At 48.3% G+C, this 24,071-nt stretch overlaps 2 protein-coding genes across 20 annotated transcripts in view; one reads left to right on the top strand and one right to left on the bottom strand.

Annotated features, from left to right (window-relative positions):
- Positions 1 to 24,071, bottom strand: part of LOC310676834 (tigger transposable element-derived protein 1-like) — a gene marked incomplete at its 3' end in the record, with an annotated part of 1,439,559 nt that overhangs the window by 1,351,611 nt on the left and 63,877 nt on the right. The window lies entirely within an intron of this gene.
- ARAP1 (ArfGAP with RhoGAP domain, ankyrin repeat and PH domain 1) overlaps positions 1 to 24,071 on the top strand; it is a 156,110-nt gene that overhangs the window by 130,863 nt on the left and 1,176 nt on the right. For 17 of the 19 annotated variants that reach the window (XM_083436072.1, XM_083436059.1, XM_083436069.1 and 14 more), the window contains 11 exons: positions 1,067 to 1,214; positions 4,524 to 4,610; positions 5,886 to 5,954; positions 7,831 to 7,948; positions 10,729 to 10,842; positions 13,410 to 13,552; positions 15,879 to 15,961; positions 18,809 to 18,859; positions 20,521 to 20,584; positions 20,801 to 20,956; positions 22,902 to 22,941. In XM_083436072.1, the coding sequence (XP_083292198.1) occupies positions 1,067 to 1,214; positions 4,524 to 4,610; positions 5,886 to 5,954; positions 7,831 to 7,948; positions 10,729 to 10,842; positions 13,410 to 13,552; positions 15,879 to 15,961; positions 18,809 to 18,859; positions 20,521 to 20,584; positions 20,801 to 20,956; positions 22,902 to 22,919 (1,051 nt within the window). In that variant the 3' untranslated portion in view covers positions 22,920 to 22,941. The remainder of the gene's footprint in view (positions 1 to 1,066; positions 1,215 to 4,523; positions 4,611 to 5,885; positions 5,955 to 7,830; positions 7,949 to 10,728; positions 10,843 to 13,409; positions 13,553 to 15,878; positions 15,962 to 18,808; positions 18,860 to 20,520; positions 20,585 to 20,800; positions 20,957 to 22,901; positions 22,942 to 24,071) is intronic. The other 2 variants (XR_014510164.1, XR_014510165.1) reach the window with 1 other exon arrangement.

Below are 24,071 nucleotides of genomic sequence, written 5' to 3'. Positions count from 1 at the left end.
GTGGGACAAGCCCTGCAAATAAATACAGGCAGCCCCCCCCCCATATTTACACAGGGGTTACATTCTGAGGTACCATGCTCATAAGTGAAAACATGTAGAATTGAAACCCGTTGAAAAAGCCTGCAAACACCCCAGTCTGCCCCTGTTCTGCCATTTTAGAGACGTTTCAGGGACTTCTTTATGATGTTTCCGGGTCGTCTCACGCACATATTGATCGCATGTAAATGGGGGTGGGGGTGGGACGAGGAGGGCCCTGCCTGCAAATAAATATTAAGATAAATTACCCCTTCAATAAACAAATCACACAAACAAACAAACAAACAAACAAATAAACAACAAACCAACCAAACATATGGTCCGAAAAAATAACTAAATAATAAGTCAAGTAAGTTGCATAAATAATAAAGTAAGTACCCCCCCCCCGGATAAACAAATAATAAAAGAAAAAAGCCCTACAAACAAACAAACAAACAAACAAGTAATGAACTAAATAAATCCTCCAAATAAATAAATATTAATATAAATAAATACAGTGGTGCCCCGCAAGACGAATGCCTCGCAAGATGAAAAACCCGCTAGACGAAAGAGTTTTCCATTTTTCAATGCGCTTCGCAGGACGAATTTCCCTATGGGCTTGCTTCACAAGACGAAAATGTCTTGCGATTCTTGCGATTTTTTTTTCGCTCCCCACCCCCTTTTTCTAAGGCCCTAAGCTGCTAATAGCCTTTTAGCAGCTAATCCGCTAATCCCTTAAGCCTTTAATAGCCGCTAATAGCCGCTAAATGGGGTTGCTTCGCAAGACGAAAAAACCGCTAGACGAAGAGACTCGCGGAACGGATTCCTTTCGTCTTGCGAGGCACCACTGTACTTCAAATAAATGAATAATAGAATAAAAAATAAATAATAAAATAAAATAAAATAAATTACACAATAAATCGATAGATATTCCCACCCCCTAGCCTAAGGCGTCCCCCCCCCTTACAGGGACAGCCCCTTTGAGGCTCTTCTCTCTCGCTGGACGGAGGCCCCCCCCCGTTTCCCAGCGGCTGCTTTGCCTCCCTCTCAGGGTCCAGTGCTTCTCGGACATGAACCAGATGACCACACACAACCTGGCCATTGTCTTTGGGCCGACACTCTTCCAGACGGACGGCAAGGACTACAAGGCGGGGCGCGTGGTGGAGGACCTCATACGCTGCTACGTGGACATTTTCAGCGTATGTTTGGCTGGGGGGGGGGGGGAGACACCTCGCCCTCTGGGGTGGGAGGGGGGCCAGGCTGGAGCAGGGTCGGGCTGCCGGTGGGACATCCGCCCCCCCCCCGCCTGTCACTTGGCAGGACTGGGACGGGAGGAGGCACAGAGGTCTCCCCAGGGTGGGCAATATCCTGCTTGGAGGAAGAGCACCCGGCAGGGAATCCTGGAAGACTCAGGATCGGTAAAAGAAAGTCCTTCTTCACACAGCGCATAGTCGTAGAATCATAGAATCGTAGAGTTGAAAGGAACCTCAGAGGTCCTCTAGACCCACCCCCTGCAAGGCAAGAATCTTAGCTAAAGCATCCATAGTTGCGTAATCGTGTTGCGTAACTCCCAGGTGTACGGAATCTTCAGGTTACGGCCGCAGCAAACCCGAAAGTGTTTACTTCTGGGTTTTGCCCCTCGCGCATGTGCAGAAGTGCTCTATCGTATTGCGCGCATGCGCAGAAGCAGTGTCTCTAGCTACGGATTTTTCAGGGTGCTCATGGCACCCGAAAACGAATTAAATCCGTAACCAGAGGTACCACTGTAGTTTGAATGAATCACGTAGTTTGGATGAATCACATAGTTTGAATGAATCTCAAAGGAACACATACCATATTTTTCGCTCCATAAGACACACCTGACCATAAGACCATAGTTTTTAGAGGAGGAAAACAAGGAAAAAAAATATTCTGAATGAAACAGTGGATGTATGATTTTTGTGGTTCATGCTGTGGCCACAGACATGATATGTGATTTGACGGTGAGTTTGGGGTAGCCCAATGCAAAAATCCTGAGAATCCATGTGGATCCTTGCTTTGTAACCATGTTTTTGCGCCATTGCGGCCCCACGAAACAGTGGATGCATGCTTTTTTTGGTGCAGGCTATTGCCATGGACATGCTATGTGATCTGATGGTGAATTTTGGGTGACCCAATGCAAAAATCCTGAGGATCCATGTGCTTTTACCTCCCCCTCCCAAGCAGCCTCCTTTATTGCTAGCGTCCCTTATCTCCTTCCTGATCGCTTGCCGATCAGCTGCTCAGTGGCTTCGTTTCAATAACCCCTTCCCTCTTTCTAAAAAAAAAAAAAAAGCACAATCTGCTTTTCACCCCTGGGCAATTTGGCTCCAGGGACCACACATTCATTGCATAAGACGCACAGACATTTCCCCTTACTTTTTAGGAGGAAAAAAGTGTGTCTTATGGAGCGAAAAATAGTTTGAATGAATGGAACCCATAGTTTGAATGAATGGAACCCATAGTTTGAATGAATGGAACCCATAGTTTGAATGAATGGAACCCATAGTTTGAATGAATCTCACAGGGGGGCACAGGCTTAGGGGGCCTTTGGTCAACTTCAGGGGGTCCCCCTCACATTCTTAGGACATGCTCCCCCTCTCAAGCCCCAAGGCCAAGGCAGGTCACCCAGCTCCTATTCTTGCTCTGGTCCTGAGGGGGTTGAGTGCCTCGCCTTAAATGCAAAGAGGTTTCTTGCCCAACGCTCTGGAAGGTACCAGCTGAGCTCTCAAGTGCTTCCCCCTTTGCTTCTGCCTCAAGAGACAACAGAAAAGTGTGTCATTGGGGGCGAAGCCAAGCGGTTGGAGAGTCCGATGTGGGAGAGGCATGTTTTGTTGGGATACTGCTGGGGAGATGGGGGCATTCGGCAGGCCCCCAGCTGGCTCCAACCACTGGCTGGCAGCCGGACAATCACCGGTCTCCCTTGGAACAGCATCAATCAGCGACACGAGCCTCAGATATGCTTAGAGACCCGTGCATGCTCTATCAGCAGAGTGAATAAATCTTCTCACAGCAGAAGAGGCGGATAGAGAAATGTGTAAGCATAATGTGCAGCATTTTATTCAGCATAGTTCAGGAACAAAGGAAAACATGTCTGCTTCCCTTCATCTCCAGCAAAACAGCAGCAATGCAAAAGCTATATACAAACAAATAGAGAGGCACAAATACAAGATGGGTGACACCTGGCTTGAGAGCAGTACATGTGAAAAGGATCTAGGAGTCTTGGTTGACCACAAACTTAACATGAGCCAACAGTGTGACGCGGCAGCTAAAAAAGCCAATGCAATTCTGGGCTGCATCAATAGGAGTATAGCATCTAGATCAAGGGAAGTTATAGTGCCACTGTATTCTGCTCTGGTCAGACCTCACCTGGAGTACTGTGTCCAGTTCTGGGCACCACAGTTCAAGAAGGACACTGACAAACTGGAACGTGTCCATAGGAGGGCAACCAAAATGGTCAAAGGCCTGGAAACGATGCCTTATGAGGAACGGCTAAGGGAGCTGGGCATGTTTAGCCTGGAGAAGAGGAGGTTAAGGGGTGATATGATAGCCATGTTGAAATATATAAAAGGATGTCACCTAGAGGAGGGAGAAAGGTTGTTTTCTGCTGCTCCAGAGAAGAAGAAGAAGAAGAAGAGTTTGGATTTGATATCTCGCCTTTCACTCCCTTTAAGGAGTCTCAAAGCGGCTAACATTCTCCTTTCCCTTCCTCCCCCACAACAAACACTCTGTGAGGTGAGTGGGGCTGAGAGACTGTGACTGGCCCAAGGTCACCCAGCAGCTGCATGTGGAGGAGCGGAGACGCGAACCCGGTTACCCAGATTACGTGACTACCGCTCTTAACCACTACACCACACTGGCTCTCACGGAGCAATGGATCCAAACTACAAGAAAGAAGATTCCACCTAAACATTAGGAAGAACTTCCTGACAGTAAGAGCTGTTTGACAGTGGAATTTGCTGCCAAGGAGTGTGGTGGAGTCTCCTTCTTTGGAGGTCTTTAAGCAGAGGCTTGACAACCATATGTCAGGAGTGCTCTGATGGTGTTTCCTGCTTGGCAGGGCATTCGACTCGATGGCCCTTGTGGTCTCTTCCAACTCTATGATTCTATAAACAGAAGTTCCCAGCGAGACTGTGCTGGAAGTAAACAGACATGTGACACAACAGTCATGCCTGTTCCCTTTTAAGGTGGAACGGAACTATATCCTCACCTGTTTTGCTGCAGCGGAGCAGAAGTTTCTTCTCTCTGCGCTGCAAAGGCAATGGATTGCCCGTGAACAAGAGGTTTGCTTGAAATGTGTTGGGGGAAGAACCAGGCCTGTGTTTCCTTTCTCACCAGAAACTGCCGCCGCTGTTTTCATGGACCCCCATTGCAACGTTATGACACTGACTTTCGTTTCTGGCAGAAGCGAAGCCTTGGCCTCCCCCCCCCCCCCCCGCGGCTTGGTTTCTCCTCTTTAGTCTTCTCTCTCTTCCTCAAATGCTCGGCAGGTGGACGAGGAGGAGATGAGGAAGCAGCAGGAGGAGATCACGGCCATCATGAAGATGCGTGAGGCTGGTTCTTCTAGTGCGACGCAGGTGAGATGGGGCAGGGCTAGGGTTCGGCCGGCAGCCGGCCTGGCGGGGGAGCAGAGGCAGAATAACAAGGCTGCCCTCCTTTTCTCCTTCTCTGCACCAATCTTGATAATAATCATTTTATAATTTATACCCCGCCCATCTGGCTGATTTTCCACAGCCACTCTGGGCTGCTTCCAACAAAATATTAAAATACAATAACAGGGCTGCCTTCAGATGTCCTCTAAAAGTCAGGTAGTTTTTTATCTCTTTGACATCTGATGGGAGGGCATTCCACAGGGCGGGCGCCACTACCGAGAAGGCCCTCTGCCCGGTTCCCTGTAACTTGGGTTCTTGCAGCGAGGGAACCACCTGAAGGCCCTCGGAGCTGGATCTCAGTGTCCGGGCTGAACGATGGAGGTGGAGACGCTCCTTCAGGTCTACTGGACCGAGGCCGTTTAGGGCTTTCAAGGTCAGCACCAACACTTTGAATTGTGCTTGGAAACATACTGGGAGCCAGTGTAGGTCTTTCAAGACCGGTGTTACATGGTCTTGGTGGCCGCTCCCAGTCACCAGTCTAGCTGCTGCATTCTGGATTAGTTGTAGTTTCCAGGTCACCTTCAAAGGTAGCCCCACGTACAGCGCATGGCAGGAGTCCAAGCGGGAGATAACCAGAGCATGCACTACTCTGGCCAGACGGTCTGCAGGCAGGGAGGGTCTCATCCTGCGTACCAGATGGAACTGGTAGACAGCTGCCCTGGACACAGAATTGACCTGCGCCTCCATGGACAGCAGTGAGTCCAAAATGACTCCCAGGCTGCGCACCTGGTCCTTCAGGGGCACGGTTACCCCATTCAGGACCAGGAAGTCCTCCATACCCACCTGCCCCCTGTCCCCCAAAAACAGTACTTCTGTCTTGTCAGGATTCAGCCTCAATCTGTTAGCTGCCATCCATCCTCCAGCCGCCTCCAGACCCTGCGTCCAGGCAGTTGTGTTGATGGGGAGCTGGAGGCAGCCTGGCAAAACCCTCCTCAACTGCTGGTACCACACTTGATCTTCTGGATGAAGATGGGGACAGGAAATTAAATGCAACTTCTAAGGTTGTTTTCAATGCAACTTCCAGTTTAAGGCCTTTGCCCGGAGCTTTCATTCTCGGCAGCAATCCTCCGTCCTTCTAAATATATGTTCTGGACTCCAGCTCCCATCACCCCTGGCTTCTAGGGCTGCTGGGAGTTGTAGTCAGCGCCTGGAATGCCCGGGACCTTCTGCCTTTTTGACCTGGCTTCCTTCTCCACCCAGCAAGCCGGAGACTTCATCTGCACGGTGTACCTGGAGGAGAAGAAGACGGAAGCAGAGCAGCACATCAAGGTGCGTGGAGGGAGGGTCAGGGAGGAGACCCGGGAAGGGTTCGGTCACGCGGGGAGGAGGCAGAGCCAACTGGTGGCTGGTATCTCTGGTGGGAGAGAAACCGGCCTCTCTTGGCAAGCCGTGGGGGGAGATAGTGGCGGGACGTTGGCTGTGTGTTGGCAAAGATGGGAAACGAGAGAAAATAACAACAACAACAAAATTTATTTATACCCCGTCCTTCCTTGTTCAAAAACCAGGCTCAGGGCAGCTAACAACAAATTTAAACACTTAATTGTAAAAGCAGCATAAAATACAGTATAAAAACATGAACACGATACGATAATCTTTATTGATAAAATCTTTAATGATAAAATCGATGCTTCCAGGTGCCATAAGAAAGCTGCAGAGATAGCGCAGGATAGTGCGCACCCCAGAAATGATCTCTTTCAGCTTCTGCCTTCTGGAAGAAGGTACAGGGTTATTGTTATGGTAAAATCTGGGTGCGAGGCTGCTCTGCCACGCAGCTCGTCGGACTAAGTCCGCGGGTCCCTGCGGAGGAAAATGAGCTCAGCCGGAGACAGGAGCAAGCTGCAGAAGATCCAAGTTTATTGCGCAACAGGTTCAAGGCGAGATTGAACAGCGAGAAAGGGGTGACATGAACTTTTGAAACTTCCTCCATGTCCCAGAATACAGTGCAAAATACATCCCAGTTACATCATGAATACATTAAGGAGAGGTTGGGTTACACAAATTACATCATGAATACATCAAGAAGAGGTTGGGTTACACAGGATTAACATATGGAGGAGGGAGGGGGGAATATGTAGAGCTGGAGATATGTGCAGATAAGCACATCCTGAGTACCGGTGATGAGAAGACAATGGTCCATGTATGCATAGTCTGCCACCTGGCATTGCCCGGAGGAAAGGCTTGGCAGAGTGATTTGATAGGATTAGACTCTTCCTGAGAGTACGTGACACTTTGCTTGAGGGATTATGGAAGACAGGTGAGGTGTCATGGAGTCCTAGAGAAACTGAGCCGATTGGCACCAGAAGCAAGAAAATCGGAGTTGTGGTTGATTTTATACGAATTTAGATTTTAGTCCATTTTATATTGATAATTGAGATCGGAAACAAAATAGATACATTGTAGTGCGATTTCACACTTTTATGGGTTCACAAGTTTTGATTCCATTGTTCTCCCAGCGGGGAGCCGTCAGCAGCTTGTCAAGAGGTTAAATGAGGCGTGCGGGGGCTCGCTGAGCTAGCTCTGCAAAGACTAATGCATGGTTCTGATTGGGTAGAACGCACCCATTCAAGAGATACAAAATGTCTGTATACACGGTCTACTAATGGAAACAATACAGCGGGTATAGCGAAAGGGAGACATAAGGCGGTTTGGGCTTATTTTCGCCCGGTCTATTTATTCTAGCGAATGGACGTAGGGAAAGGAGAAAGGCAATCTTATTTATGGGGTTCGGAGTTAAGTGTGGTGCTTGTGTAACAGTGTGGGGGCTGAGGGGTCCATATGGGGCTGGGTGCCCTAGTGGTCATCGCCTCAGACCCTCTGGTGACCGGCGGAAGGGGTGAAGAAGACATGCCCCCCCCTTCCGTATCAGTTATAAAGACCAGGACTAGCCATCTGAGAAACAGTTCCTATCCAAATGCGATTTTAGTTTTAAACTCAGTCTCTATGGGAGTATATTGTATTTAAAAATGGGGTATCAGAGTTTTTAGGGGGCTAACCAGGCTGGGATAGCAGGCTTGTTGGTTTTTGAATGTCTGATGTAGATTTTTCAATTTCATTGTTCTGTATGGGACAATGACAATAAAGATTATCGTATCGTATCATCTCTGGAAGGTCCTTCATTCACACACACACCCCTCTCCGCCTCCAGATCCCGGCCACCATGACTGCGGAAGAGCTAACCTTCGAAATCTTGGACCGGCGGAAAATCGTCATGAAGGAGAAAGAGTTCTGGAGCTGCTTCGAAGTCAACGAGCGGGAGGAGGCAGGTAGGAGTCTTCTGGGGGCTTCTGGTGCTCACAGCATCCTCTTCCTCGGGGCAGACCCCCCCCCAATCGGAGGGCCCCCCTTGAAAGTGCTGCGAAAGATGCGCCTCTCTGGTGGCCCCCTGCCTAAACTCTGCACCGGGCTTTCTTCTGTCGCCATGTTGGAGGGGGCTGCAGCTGTCTTAGGGTTCCCACACTTCTACAGTGGCGCCTCGGTTGTCAAACGTAATCCAATCCGGAAGACTGTTCGACTTCTGAAACATTCGACAACGAGGCTCAATGGATGGTCTGCAGAATAATAATAATAAATAATAATAATAACAATTTTTTATTTATACCCCGCCCTCCCCGGCCAACACTGAATATAAATACAGTAAAAACATTTTTTAAAAAACCCAAACAAACAAGCAGTTGATTAAAATATAAATTAGAATACAGGTTAAAATGCAGCTTAAAATGCAGTCTCGTTTTAGTGGTAGCCTATAGATCAAAGCCATAAGGGGAGAAAATGTCAAATCCATTGAGAAAATGGAGAAACGTGCCTTGGAAGCCATTGGACTCCTGAGGCATGTCCAAGAACGGACGCAATGACCGTATTTTTCCGTGTTATAACATGCCCCCTTGTATAAGACTATTTTGGGGGGCTCAGGATTAAGAAAATGAGGAGAGATTGCCCCTGTGTATAAGGCTATGCCACCTTTTAACATTATATTTCAGTAAAGAAAACTTAGTCTTATAGACTGAAGTTTTCCGTCCCTGCAGCCAAACGAGCCTGGCTTAATCGACTACAGTATAGTGTAAATGCAGGTGGCGCTGTGGGTTAAACCACAGAGCCTAGGACTTGCCGATCCGAAGGTCGGCGGTTCGAATCACCGCGACGGGGTGAGCTCCCGTTGCTCGGTCCCTGCTCCTGCCAACCTAACAGTTCGAAAGCACGTCTAAGTGCAAGTAGATAAATAGGTACCGCTCTGGCGGGAAGGTAAAGGGCGTTTCCGTGCGCTGCTCTGGTTGGCCAGAAGCGGCTTAGTCCTGCTGGCCACATGACCTGGAAGCTGTACGCCGGCTCCCTCGGCCAGTAAAGCGAGATGAGCACCGCAACCCCAGAGTCATTCGCAAGTGGACCTAACGGTCTGGGGTCCCTTTACCTAACTTTTTATATTCAGTGGGAAAGCAACAAATAAAAATGTTGTGGCTCGCTTTATTCCGATATTTGCTAACTTGCAGTGGTCTGGAACCGAACCCACAGTACAGCGTTCGAAATTCACCAGGCGCATTTGTACCTGGCAGTTGACTGCTTGCGACCAAGTGAAGATGCCTGGGTGTCAGGATGGCACCTATGTAGAGGTGCATGCCTGGGGATCCTTGAGTAGTAATAATAATAATAATAATAATAATAATAATAATAATAATAATAAAAAATTTATACCCCGGTTTCCCCAGCTACTCTGGGTGGCTCCCAACAGAATTAAAACATCAGGCATTAAAAACTTCTGGACTGTTTTCACACACTAATTCCGCATCCTGTAGAATCCTGTTTTGTCTGCACAATCAGAAGGTATTTCAGGAACCAAAAAGTCCCATTGAAAAATGCTACTTTTGTGCCACTTGACCCAAAAAATGGTTGCCAGGCATTCTGTTTTGGTGACTGTACCCCTGGTTTAAGGACATGACATCTTTCCACAGGGCCTGCAAAGCCGAGCTGTTCCACCAGGCCTTTGGCTAAGGCACAGCCTGACCCCCTCCTTTGGTAATCCTGATAGAACTCTAGCCCAATGGTTGCCATTAACTTGATTTTTAATTGATTTTAGAATGAATTGATTTTAGAATGCTTTTATTGTTGTTAGCTGCTCTGAGCCCAGCTTCGGCTGGGGAGGGCAGGATATAAATAAATTATTATTATTATTATTATTATTATTATTATTATTATTATTAGCACCTAGCTTATACAAGCTATATACAAGCCATGGTTTTCCCAGTAGTGATGTATGGAAGTGAGAGCTGGACCATAAAGAAGGCTGATCGCCAAAGAATGGATGCTTTTGAATTCTGGTGCTGGAGGAGACTCTTGAGAGTCCCATGGACTGCAAGAAGATCAAAGCGATCCATTCTGAAGGAAAGCAGCCCTGAGTGCTCACTGAAAGGACAGATCGTGAAGCTGAGGCTCCAATACTTTGGCCACCTCATGAGAAGAGAAGACTGTCTGGAAAAGACCCTGATGTTGGGAAAGATGGAGGGCACAAGAAGAAGGGGACGACAGAGGACAGGTCTTGTGCAAGAGGGAAAAAAGAAATATCTCAGTCCTGGTGCTGGAGGAGACTCTTGCAAGAAGATCTAACCTCTCCATTCTGAAGGAAATCAGCCCCAAGTGCTCACTGGAAGGACAGATCCTGAAGCTGAGGCTCCAATACTTTGGCCACCTGATGAGAAGAGAAGACTCCCTGGAAAAGACCCTGATGTTGGGAAAGATGGAGGGCACATGGAGAAGGGGATGACAGAGGACGAGATGGCTGGACAGTGTTCTCGAAGCTACCAGCATGAGTCTGACCAAACTGCGGGAGGCAGTGGAAGACAGGAGTGCCTGGCGTGCTCTGGTCCATGGGGACACAAAGAGTCGGACACGGCTAAACGACTAAACAACAACAAAGCTTATACATCTGAGTTTCTAGCACTGCTGCAGTGGGATGCCTGTATATCCATATCATATGTTTTTCTGCCACTCCCCCCCTCTCTGTATTTTCTCCTTGGAAAGTCTAATTTAGCCTCTTTTTCTCTCTCGCACGCAGAACGGCCTTTGCACTACAGCGAGAAGGTGCTTCCCATCTTGCACAGCCTGGGCAAGGACAGCTACCTGGTGGTGAAAAAGCAGCTCTCGATGGAGAACATGCTGCTCTATCTAGGTAGGTAGGCAGGGGCAGAGGAAGCCCATTGCCACCCAGGGGGAAGGGGCAGAGCTGGGCACCGACCAGGAGCGAGACCCCAGGGTTTGTAACAGAGAGCACGCAGAAGACATGAACCCCGGGGTGCAGCAAATTCCAGGCTAGGGATCGTTAGGAAAGGAGCTGGAAACAAAACTGCCCCTATCAAAAGACCGTTCTTTCATTTCATTTACCCGCTTTTAATTTGTATACAGTGGTCCCTCGGTTCTCGAATAGTTTCGGAACCCAAAGGCTGAAAACCCGGAAGTAAATTCTTCCATTTTCAAATGGCTTCCGCTGAGTTATTTTTCAATTTTCTCTATTGAATTTGCAGGCTGCCCTTTGCGCCTCAGTTTTCGAACGTTCCAGAAGTCAAACGGTCTTCCGGAACGGATGACGTTTGAGAACCGAGGTTCCACTCTGCCTCTTTTCTCTTATTACTATACACATGGGGTTTGCGTCAGCAAAACAGACAGCAAAGATCACCCGTCTTGTAATAATCTGACCCAATATAACGATGTCATAATTTTAAAATAAAGAACTTGTATCGAACGACGTAATGTTCAATAATCCACTAGGTTACAATAGTACACAATGTAATGAAGTCTCAAAATATTGGCAAACAGCAATTGAACTGAAATTGCCATATTTTTTGCTCTATAAGACTCACTTTTCCCCTCCTAAAAAGTAAGGGGAAATGTGTGTACGTCTTATGGAGCGAATGCAGGCTGCGCAGCTATCCCAGAAGCCAGAACAGCAAGAGAGATCGCTGCTTTCACTGCGCAGCGATCCCTCTTGCTGTTCGGGCTTCTGAGATTCAGAATATTTTTTTTCTTGTTTTCCTCCTCCAAAAACTAGGTGCGTCTTGTGGTCTGGTGCGTCTTATAGAGCGAAAAATACGGTAACTCATAGCAATTGCAGTCAAGAATTATGAAACTACCCTCAGTGAAAATAATAGCAGGTCGCAATGCATGAAATACCACTGTACAGATTCCCCTACAGGGAAAGGTTTCAGCGTTTGGGACTTTTCAGTTTAGGGAAAAGGCAAATAAGTGGTGTTATGATTGAAGTTTGTAAACTGCTGCCTGGCATAGAGGAAGTGTCACTGAGCACCCCTCAGTGAAGATTTGTCTAAGAAATAAATCACGGCATACCGTATTTTTCCGTCTATAAGACACCCCCTATTTTTGGGAACTCCGATTTAAGAAAGGGGGTGGTAGATACTATCTGTGTATAAGGCGAGCCCAGATTTTGAGCTTTATTTTAGAGTAAAAAAAAAAGAAAAGTATTGTACATGGAAAAGTACGGTAATTTTTTAAAAAGTCTAGTCATCATCATCACTTTTTATTTGTGTACCGTCTTTCTATTTTGCAATACCCAAGGCGGTTTGCAAGCCGAAGAAACAAAGAATGTACACCTTATAACAATCTAATCCAATACAAAAATGTGATAATAAAACATAACTTTAAAATAAGCAACTTGCTTCAAATAAAATAATATTCAACAATCCATTAGAATAGTATAGAGTAATGCTCAATAGTATATAAAATTAAACTGAAATCCACTCTTACCAATTATAATAAATAATTTCTAACCTATAATCAATAAAACAACGGCAGTAATTTGAGCTTTTAGATGACGTTTAATTTATGAGCTATCGTTTCAGGAAGGGCAGTTTGCCAAACCCAGCTTTCGGTATCTTTAAGAAGGGGGAATTGGACATGTTTTTCAGAGTGAATAAAGAGAAGGTACCTCAGTGGCTCTTAACTAATGGAGCCTCCAGAGCTGGGAGCAGTATACCTCTGAGTCCCAAATGCTAGCAATGGACAACAGGGGACGACCGCCGTGTGGCTCCCACAACAAGCCTGCTAGCCTCTGTGTTGCATTGCACCCGTTTGAGGGCAGGGGAACGGGGGAGCTGATCTCCTCCCCCCAAAAAACCCCCAAGGGATAGCTCAGTTGGTAGAACATGAGACTGTTTTTTATTATGGATCTTTTATTAGAAGAATTTCATTTGTAAAAAGTGGTGTAAAGAAGAAAAGGGGGGGGGAGGAAAATAATAATACTTTTTTATTTATACCCCGCCCTTCCCGGTTCAGGAAACCAGGCTCAGGGCAGCTAACAACAAATTTAAAACACTTAACAGCATAAAATACAGTATAAAGTGTAAATAACAATAAAACCAAGAATCAAAAATCAATTGGGGAGGGGTGGAATCCATCCAAAAATGTGAATGAAAAGAAATACTCAATTACATTTCCATATGAAGAGCATGAGACTCTTAACCTCAGGGTTGTGGGTTCGAGACCTGTGTTGGGCAAAAGATTCCTGCGTTGCAGGGGCTGGGACTTTATAATCCTCGTGGTCCCTTGAAATCCAGCAATTTCATGACCCCTCACTTTTAACCTACGGACTTGCCCTTCAGCAATTGCTAACCAGCACCCGTCACCTCCCTCCTCCATTGCCCCCATAAGCCTTGCCATGGCGCTAGTCCTCAGGCCCTTGGCTCCCCCCCCCCCCAGCGTCCTGATGCCTTTGTTCTTCCCCAGCCAGCAAGGTGGGCGACAGCAAGCATGGCATGATGAAGTTCCGGGAGGAGAAGAACGTGCTGGGCATGGGGCTCAGCACCGGCTTCCACGACCGATATTTCATCCTCAACAGCAGCTGCCTGCGCCTCTACAAGGAAGTCCGGGTACGTGCAGAGGTCCCCTTGACAACCCTCTCCGGGCGCCAGCCCCGTCGTCTGCCTGTTTTGAGAGTCTTGGCCACATTATGTGGCTGGCAGAGGCCATGGTGACTCCCAGACACTTGATTTCCATTTTGCAATTGGGGGAAGAGCTCAAGTCAGCACCGGTCTCGAAAGACCTACATTGGCTCCCAGTACGTTTCCGAGCACAGTTCAAAGTGTTGGTGCTGACCTTGAAAGCCCTAAACGGCCTCGGTCCAGTAGACCTGAAGGAGCGTCTCCACCCCCATCATTCTGCCTGGACACTGAGGTCCAGCTCCGAGGGCCTTCTCGGTGGTGGTGCCTGTTAGGATATTTCCGTTCCACCTTAAAAGGGAGCAGGCTTTGACAGTCACAGAGTCTGCGTATTTCCTGTTTCACAGGATGTTTCTGTTGTGTCTTTGTTTTCGTCTCTCTCTGCCGGAACACTGAAGCAGGCAGTCATGTTTTTCTTTATTCTGATCAACGCAGAAATAAACTTGTAAATAATGCTCTCCTGAGTGCATCTTTCACTGTGCGGTATCTGCTGATAGAGCGTGCATCGGCTCTGGAATGTGGCAAGCTATTTCTGGAGCTTGTGTCGCTAATTGCTGATACTGCGTGTCTACGGGAGATCAATGGACGTCCGGAGACGACGTGGAGTCATGATGGACTTTGTCTCCCTGGCAGTATCCCAACAGTGCCCACCCCATGGAACACCCTCCCACCAGATGTCAAGGAGATAGACAACTGTCTGACTTTTTGAAGGCAGCCCTGTTCAGGGAGGCTTTTAGTATTTGTATTTTATTATTTTGTTGGAAGCCACCCAGAGTGGCTGGGACAACCCAGCCAGATGGGCGGGGTATAAATAATAAATTATTAATTATTATTATTATGCAAACCGTCCTGGGTTCAATCCCCAGTGCACCCCCTAATATGTCTAAGACAGGCGTCCCCAAACTAAGGCCCGTGGGCCGGATAAGGCCCGAGGGACTCATTTATCCGGCCTGCGGCTACTGCGGCTACCCGCTTTTACCTGTGCTGCGCTGCACAGCTGCCCACTTCCAGGTTGAAGGAGCACCGGAAATAGCTTGCGCGCATGTGTAAGAGTTATTTCCGCTCCACATCCGGGTCGGAGGAGGCCCGTGCACATGCGCACAAGCTATTTCCAGTGCTCCTCCGACCCAGAAGTGCACCGGAAATAGCGTGTGATTGGTGCTGGAGACACCGGCATGAGGCACGGTAAGTTTGCTGACCCCAGTTCTAAGATTAAATCCTGCCTCAAATCCCGGCGTTGACAGCACAGTACCAACGTAGACTAGGGGTTAGAGTCTGCTTCTGACAGTGGCGTAGCGTGGGGAGTGCAGGGGGGGCCGGCCGCACCGGGCACAACATCTGGGGGTTAGGGTTAGGGGGCGCAAATCCACAGGTTAGGGGGCGCAAATCCACGGGTTAGGGGGCGCAAATTACTTGCCTTGCCCCGGGTGCTGACAACCCACGCTACGCCACTGGCTTCTGAGGTTTGGCTCTTGGGATTTGGGGATGCTCGTCTGATTTGCAGGTGACATCAAACTCAGAGGGGTAACTGCAGTCGTACCTTGGTTCTCGAACGCCTTGGTACTCGTACGTTTGGCTCCTGAACGCCAAAAACCTTGAAGTAAGTGTTCCGGTTTTCGGACATTTTTCAGAAGCCAAACGTCCGATGCGGCTTCTTATTGAGTGCAGGAAGCTCCTGCAGCCGATAGGAAGTAGCGCCTTGGCTTTCAAATGGTTTCGGATGAAGTTCGAGAACCAAGGTTTCACTGTAACTCCACAGAAGGCAGAACCAGGATCCAAGGTGACCTGGACAGGTCAGGGAGCTGGGCCAAAACGAACCAAATGGATTTCAGTCGGGGCAGGAAGAACCAGATGTGCAAATGTAAGATTGGGGGACACCCCTGGCTTGCATGTGAACAGGATTGAGGGGTCTCAGTGGACCACAAGCTGAACATGAGGCAACAGCGCGTTGCAGCAGCAAAAAAAGCTAATACTATTCTGGGCTGCATCAACAGAAGTCTAATGTCCAGGTCAAGGGAAGGAATAGTACGTTTATGGGGGTTTAAATACAGAGCTCACAGGTTCAATCCTCCGTTGGAGGTTTTTAAGCTGAGGTTGGATGGGCACCTGTTAGGGATTCTTTAACCGTGATTTCTGCATTGCAGGGGGTTGGACTAGATGACCCCTGGGGTCCCTTCCAGCGCTACAATTTTGTGCCGATGAGTCACAGAATTGTAAGTTCCCTTTCTGCTCTCTCACTCTTCTTGTTCTTCTCCAGAGCCACAAACCAGAGAAAGAATGGCCAGTGAAGAACCTGAAGATCTACCTGGGAATAAAGAAGAAAGTCCGTCCTCCGAGCTGGTGAGTGTCTGCTCTGGGTTCAAGTTCCGCTGCCTCTTCATCTATGCCAGTCTCATCCTGGCTGGACACCCCTTTATCCGGGCTGAATTTTTGTCAGCGCGCCTGACCCTTCTTCCTCAAAAGATCCGCTTCCAGAACCTTCAGGATCACCGAATCAGAGAATTTTAGAGGGAACCCCAAGGCTCATCTAGTCCAACCCCCTGAAGCCCATGGCAATGTTTCGTTATGTTTATGTGTTGTGCGTGAAGCATCCCAGAGTGACTGCAGCAACTTAGTTGGATGCATGGGGGATTAATAATAATAGTAATAGTAATAATAATAATATTCTCATCAGCACCATATTCAGAGGAGTGCCTCCTGCATCTCTGCCTGAGTCCATGAGTCTATAACCCTCCAAATGTTTCTGGACTCTGGCATAGCCGTAGCCAGAGAGGCAATACATTAATACATAAAAATACTTACCGTATTTTTCTCCCTATAAGACGCACTTTTCCCCCTCCAAAAATGAAGGGGAAATGTGTGTGCGTCTTATGGGGCGAATGCAGGCTCCTTGGCTTCAGCGTTAGCAATGCGAAGCCTCTGAAGCCTGCGCTCCGGAGGCTTCGCGTTGCTTTCACTGAACCCAGGAGAGTCTGGTCTTTGAGGCTGGCGGTGGGGAAAGCAGCGCTTCCCCCATGGCCAGCCCCAGAGGATGGGGGGCAGCGGAAAGGCATGTGACGCCATCCCGCTACTCTCCAGCCCTCCTGTGGGCTTTTGCGGGAGATGGGGGAATTCCCCCACCTCCCAGAAAAGCAGGCAAAAGCCGTGCACTCCTTAAAGGAGCTCTGCGGCTTCTGCTGGCTTTTCTAGGAGGTGGGGGAATTCCCCCACCTCGTAGAAAATTCCCCCACCTCGTAGAAAAGCCCGCAGGAGCCGCGCACCCTTTGAAGAGTGTGTCCCTCTTGGGGGCTTTTCCCCGAGGAGGGAGAAGGGACTGACTGGCCGTTTCAGTCCCTTTTCCCTCCTGGTTGAAAAGCCCGTAGAAGTTGCGCACGGCTCCTGTAGGCTTTTGCGGGAGGTGGGGGAATTCCACCACCTCCCGCAAAAGCAGGGAGAAGGTCTTGGAGTAGCGCACAGGCTGTGTGCAGCCTGTCCGCTGTTCCCAGAGCTGCGGGGGGGGGCGTGTCATATTTTTTTCCTTGATTTCCCCCCCTGAAAACTAGGTGCGCCCTATGGGCCGGTGCGTCCAATAGGGCGAAAAATACGGTAACAAACTGACCAATTGCGTCACAGATAGCTCGGTTCTGTCCCCCCCCCCCGAAACATAAATCCTGGCTGTGCCTATGGACTCCCCCCCCCCCCCGACTCCTTCCTGCCAGTTTGGAAGATTCAGAGCCAATAAAAGAAAAAAACCTTCCTTGTGCAGTGCAGAGTTAGACTGTGGAACTCTCTGCCACAGCGATGGCCAACAACTAGGACGACTTTAAAAGAGGCTCGGGAGGAGAGGGCTATCAAGGGCCACACTCTGCCTCCACAGTCAGAGACAGCAATGCTTCTCAACATCAGTTACCGGAAACCACAGGAGGGGAGAGCCGTTCTTGGGCCTGGATCTGCCTGCGGGTTTTGCACCGCGAGAACAGGAGGCTGGGCTGGTTGGGCCCCTGGCCTGATCCTGCAGGCTCTGCTTACCTGTTCTTCTTGAGCTCATGCAAAACCTGCCTTTGGCCGCCAGGTGGCAAACCTGCTTCGCAAGACGCACAGCTCTGTTAAGTGGTACCAGCTGAGCACAGGGTTTCTCCATCTGGGGGAAAGTTTTGAGGGTCTGGGGAAAAACACCCACAGGGCTCTCAGCTGAAGAAAGGACCCTGATTTTGCTGCAGTTGCTGCCTATTAGGGCTGATCGCAAAGAGGAGGTGTGATGCTTCAGAGAGGAAGTAAGGTGTGATGCTTCAAGGGAAGTAATAGTGCCACTGTATTCTGCTCTGGTCAGACCTCACCTGGAGTACTGTGTCCAGTTCTGGGCACCACAGTTCAAGAAGGACACTGACAAACTGGAACGTGTCCAGAGGAGGGCAACCAAAATGGTCAAAGGCCTGGAAACGATGCCTTATGAGGAACGGCTAAGGGAGCTGGGCATGTTTAGCCTGGAGAAGAGGATGTTAAGGGGTGATATGATAGCCATGTTCAAATATATAAAAGGATGTCATATAGAGGAGGGAGAAAGGTTGTTTTCTGCTGCTCCAGAGAAGCGGACACGGAGCAATGGATCCAAACTACAAGAAAGAAGATTCCACCTAAACATTAGGAAGAACTTCCTGACAGTAAGAGCTGTTCGACAGTGGAATTTGCTGCCAAGGAGTGTGGTGGAGTCTCCTTCTTTGGAGGTCTTTAAGCAGAGGCTTGACAACCATATGTCAGGAGTGCTCTGATGGTGTTTCCTGCTTGGCAGGGGCTTGGACTCGATGGCCCTTGTGGTCTCTTCCAACTCTATGATTCTATGATTCTAGGAGCTGGAACTGATGTTCAAAGATGTGCTCTGTTGCGTGATGGCGGGATTTGAAGTGTGGGCATTGGTGGTGGGCTGTGGGGTGAGTTTTCAGCCCTTCCGGGAGACACCATGTTGGACCAGGGACCTTCGGGATGCTGCTCAGATAATAATAATAAAATTTTTTGGAGGTCCCATCCAGCTGTACAGTTCCGTGATTCTGTAAATGTGTGTAACCTTCCCTGCCCACCTGCTTAACCTGGGGAAACACTGAAACCCCAAGGAACCATTTCCCCTGAGGCAGCCCAAAAATGGGATGGAGGCGGCTGGTGCTTTTTCTGGCTTGCTCTCCTTTTGACTCTTCCTCGCTCCCTCTCTTCCAGCTGGGGGTTCACCGTCTTCTTTGAGAACGAGAAGCTGGAGAAGCAGCAATGGTAAGCGGCTCGTTGGGGGTCAGACCCACAACTGTGGTTTTTGGCTTGTTTGTTTCCAGCCCATCCCATTGCGATAAAAGCTGGGGGAATTCCTTTTTATTTATTTCGTAAAATTTATATGCCGCCTGGCCGGGGGTGGTGGATCAGAGTGGTTTACAGGAAAAAATAAATCAATAAAATTTAAGAAAAATGGGCAGCAATAATTTATGGCTTTCGGAAAAGTTTGGTAGGCAGACAGCCTTTTTTCGAAGGCAAGGGATGCTGGGCACAATCCCAGATACATCCCTTCCTCCTTTTCATTTTGTAATGATTCCCCCCCCCCCCCAAGGTTTTATCTATTCTGTGAGCCACCTCAAGTCCCCGACATGGGGAAAAGCAAGGTATAAATAAATAGAAACAGTAATAATGTGGGTTAAACCACAGAGCCTAGGACATGCCGATCAGAAGGTCGGCGGTTCGAATCCCCGCGATGGGTTTGAGCTCCCGTTGGTTCGGTCCCAGCTCCTGCCAACCTAGCAGTTCGAAAGCACGTCAAAGTGCAAGTAGATAACTAGGGACCACTCCGGCGGGAAGGCAAATGGTGTTTCCGTGCGCTGCTCTGGTTTCGCCAGAAGTGGCTTAGTCATGCTGGCCACATGACCCGGAAGCTGTACACCGGCTCCCTCGGCCAATAAAGCGAGATGAGCGCCTCAACCCTAGAGTCGTCCACGACTGGACCTAATGGTCAGGGGTCCCTTTACCCTTCACCTTACTTTGATTCTCAAACTTAATCCATTCCAGAAGTCCGTTCCAAAACCAGGGCACGCTTTCCCATAGAAAGTAATGCAAAATGGATTAATCCATTCCAGACTTTTAAAAACAACCCCTAAAACAGCAATTTAACATGGATTTTACTACCTAACGTAGTAAAATGAAAGCAATAATCAATGTACTATACTATAAAATAAATGAGATAGTAGATAGTATTGTAGATGATAATAATAATAATATTTTTTTCTTACCTGCACTGATGATGTTTGGATGGGGGGCTTTTATTCATTTCCGCAGTCGTACAATCAATCAATCAATCAATCAATCAATCAACCAATCAGTAGCTGAACCGGATTCCATACAGTCACAGAAACAAATTTGTCAAAAACAAAAACACAAAATAAATAGCAAAAACAAAAGCCCCAAACTTAATCCGTTCCGGAAATCCGTTTGATATCCAAAATGTTCGAAAACCAAGGCAAAGCTTCTGATTGGTGCAGGCACCCCGGAAACAATAGCTGACAGCTGCGTCGGACGTTCGGCTTCCGAAAAACGTTTAAAAACCAGAGCACTCACTTCTTGGTTTTTGGCATTTGAGAACCAAGGCGTTTGAGTACCAAGCAAGACAAACCTGTTTTGGTTTGGACTCACTCTGACCCTTATGTTTCCCTCCCCTTACGGTTTTGACTTTTAAAATGAGGCTGCATTTTAAATTGCATTTTAATCTGTATTTTAAATTGTTTTTTCTTTTTCTTTTTTGCTTCTTATTATGTTTTTACTGAAATTTTATTGATGTTAGCTGCCCTGAGCCCAGCTCTGGCCTGGGAGAGCAGGGTATAAAGAATTTATTATTATTATTATTATTATTATTATTATTATTATTATTATTATTATCTCCCCACCCCCCACAGGTATCTCTGCTGTGACACGCAGATGGAGTTGCGGGGCTGGTTTGCCACCTTCCTCTCTGTGCAGGTAAGTGGAGGGGTCTCGGCCTGACCTACCTCGCAGGGTTGTCGGAGGGGGGTGGGCTAGATGGCCTCTGGGGTCCTTCCCAACTCTACAATGCTAGGATTCTATGAGGGTGGAGCAGGAGGGGGAGAACTGACCTGCGACTAGCCGCCGGGCCTGGTCCACCTTGTCCCTTCTTGTGCTCCTTGTGACCTCTTCCTCCCCCTCTGGCTTTCCCAGCACGGCGGGAACATCTGGCCGCCAGAGTCCTCCAAGGTTCGGGCGTCCAGGATGCAGCACGATTCCCGGCTGGGGAACATCTCCCTGATCCCTCTGCGAGGCAACGAGAGCGAGATGAGGAACAGCGTTGCGGCCTTCGCAGCCGACCCGCTGACGGTGAGGGCAACACACAGGTGCTGCCTTTGGGCACAGGTTGCCTGCATTCTGCTGGGCGCTAGGCACCTGGGGGGCGGGCAGCAGGCGAGGGGAGGCTGCTCAGCTCTGCATCCTTGTTGGCAATACCCCAGCAGAGACGTCCGCGCTCTGCTTTTTTGCTCTAAGAAGCCAGCGTCAATTCTGTGCTCAGGGCAGCTGTTTACCGGCTCCATCTGGTGCACAGGCTGAGACCCTCCCTGCCCGCAGACTGTCTCGCCAGAGTGGTGCATGCTCTGGTTATCTCCCGCTTGGACTACTGCAATGCGCTCTACGTGGGGCTACCTTTGAAGGTGACCCGGAAACTGCAACTAATCCAGAATGCGGCAGCTAGACTGGTGACTGGGAGCGGCTGCTGAGACCACATAACACCGGTCTTGAACGACCTACACTGGCTCCCAGTATGTTTCCGAGCCCAATTCAAAGTGTTGGTGCTGACCTTTAAAGCCCTAAATGGTCTCGGTCCAGTATATCTGAAGGAGCGTCTCCACCCCCATCGTTCTGCCAGGACACTGAGGTCCAGCTCCAAGGGCCTTCTGGCGGTTCCCTCCTTGCGAGAAGCCAAGTTACAGAGAACCAGGCAGAGGGCCTTCTCGGTGGTGGCGCCCGCCCTGTGGAATGCCCTCCCACCAGATGTCAATTTTTTTCAAAGAGAAAACCAACTACCTGACAGTTAGAAGACATCTGAAGGCAGCCCTGTTTAGGGAAGCTTTTAATGTTTAATAGGCTATTGTATTTTAGTGTTTAGTTGGAAGCCGCCCAGAGTGGCTGGGGAAACCCAGCCAGATGGGCGGGATATAAATAATAAATTATTATTATTATTACTGTCCCTGATCACCACACACATAGCTGGGTCTGGCTTATTTCTTTGGTAGAGCAAGCCCTACAGGCTTGAGAGGCAGTGTGGTGTAGTGGTCAGAGTGTCAGACTAGGACCTGGGAGAGACCGGGGTTCGAATCTCACACGTGGCCACTCACTCTCAGCCAACCTCGCAGGGTAGTTGTTGTGAAGATAATAGGAGGAGGAGGACTACTTAGGCCACCTTGAGCTCCGTGGAGGAAAGGTGGGGTGGAAATCCGAGACCAGAGAGAAGAGTCGGTGGAAGAAGACTGGAAAAAATTCAGAGTATATTTACAGAAATATTGCAAAATTAATGAATGTTAGAAGAATGCTGGAATGAAGTTATATGGTTTTAGCAGAAACTTAAGGAATTAAGTGAAAACTGATTGGCAATGGGCCAAAGTGGAAAATTTAAAGTTAGATTGTGTTAAGATTAATTATAGAACAAAAATTTGAGAAAGTTGGAAAGGATTTGCTGAAATAGCTATGAACTAGAATACAAAAAAGGGAGGTGTGAGGAGGTCGATGAAACAAGTAAATGAAAAGTAAGGATATGGAAACATTGGATGTGTTTTTAAATTTTTCTGTTCTTTTTGTTGCCTTAATGCACTGTTTTTTTCTGTTTCTTTTTTATTTTACTTTTGATGTATTGATTGTTAAATTTTTTAATGGTTTTTGTTGTCTTTCTTTTTCTCTTCCCCCCCTGTAATTATTAAACTTCTAATAAATATTATCATATATAAAATATAATATATATATATATAATGTTAATATATATATATAAATATATATATAAAAGGAAATGCAATGAATCAAGGTTTCCCCATCTTGGGTCTCCCGCTGTTTTTGGACTACAGTTCCCATCATCCCTGGCCACTGGTTCCACTAGCTAGGGATGATGGGAGTTGTAGTCCAAAAACACAGCAGGGAGACCCAAGCTGGGGAAACCCTGCAAGAAACAGCAGCCGTCCTGATGAGGCCTGTCAGGCCCCGCCCTGGGCCAGGTGGCGAGACAGGAGGACAGGAAGGTGACTTCTCCCTTTCTAAGCTTGTCTCCTTTCCCCTCCAGCTCCTTCGGGATGTATGAAACCGGACACCGAGCATGGCAGGTAACTATTGTCTCCCTGGGCCACGGATGCCAACTTGCCCCCACATGCAGTCCGCATGGCTGCTGAGAAGAGACCTGGTTTTCAAAGGACCACTGAGGTCTCTCAGTCCTCTTGACCAAAAGGTTTCTAAAAGCCACAACACCCTGGCTCAGGAGCAGTTTCACAACAAAGGCGATTGACTAATGCTCTTCTAGGGGCATCAGCTGAAGTCCACTGTCCAGACCAACGTAGAAAAAATCTGGTACAGTGGTGCCCCGCAAGACGAATGCCTCGCAAGATGGAAAACCCGCTAGGGTTTTCCGTTTTGGAGGTGCTTCGCAAAACGAATTTGCTATGGGCTTGCTTTGCAAGACGAAAATGTCTTGCGAGTTCCTGCGGGGTTTCCCCCCTCCCCCCCTTTTCCCCAAGCCGCTAAGCCGCTTAACAGCTGATCGCTAAGCCGCTTAACAGCTGATCCCTAAGCCGCTTAACAGCTGATCCCTAAGCCGCTTAACAGCTGATCCACTAAGCCCGCAAAGCCTCTAATAGCCTTTTAGCAGCTAATCTGCTAATCCCTTAAGCCTTTAATAGCTGCTAATAGCCGCTAAACCGCTAATAGCGCTAATCCGCTAAGCCGCTAATGGGCTTGCTTCGCAAGACGAAAAAACTGCAAGACGAAGAGACTCGCGGAACGGATTCTTTTCGTCTTGCGAGGCACCACTGTATATGCACAAATGGCAACCAGGGGACGGGGTATTGTTAAGAAGACCTTGCCTGAACAGACCTAGCCTAGGATCCTCTTTCCCCCAGTGGCTAACCAGAGAGAGAGAGAAAAAAAACTTTATTCGCATTAGCCAATGGCCATAGCAACAGTAAAGCATTACAGTATACGCAGAAAAGGAAATTTGACATAAAAGCACAATTTAAATTCCTGAATCAGCAGTCAGTTAGTAGCCCTTATTCTGATTGCCCCTGCTATGAATCTAGCAACCTTTGCTGTTATCTGATAGAAGAAAGGGCATTGTGGCAGCGGCCCTGGGATGCTTAGTACAAGTGGGGTGATGATCTCATTCCTCAGGTCTTTTTAGTTTTGTACAGGACAGGTGTGTAGAGAGTACAGGACAGGAGGACGTGTTCCTGGGTGTAATTTA

Source organism: Podarcis tiliguerta (assembly GCF_965153285.1).
Source record: "Podarcis tiliguerta genome assembly, chromosome: 4".
NCBI classification, from domain to species: domain Eukaryota; kingdom Metazoa; phylum Chordata; class Lepidosauria; order Squamata; family Lacertidae; genus Podarcis; species Podarcis tiliguerta.
The sequence above is the reverse complement of the archived record's forward strand: the minus strand, read 5'-3'. Positions and strand labels throughout refer to the sequence as shown.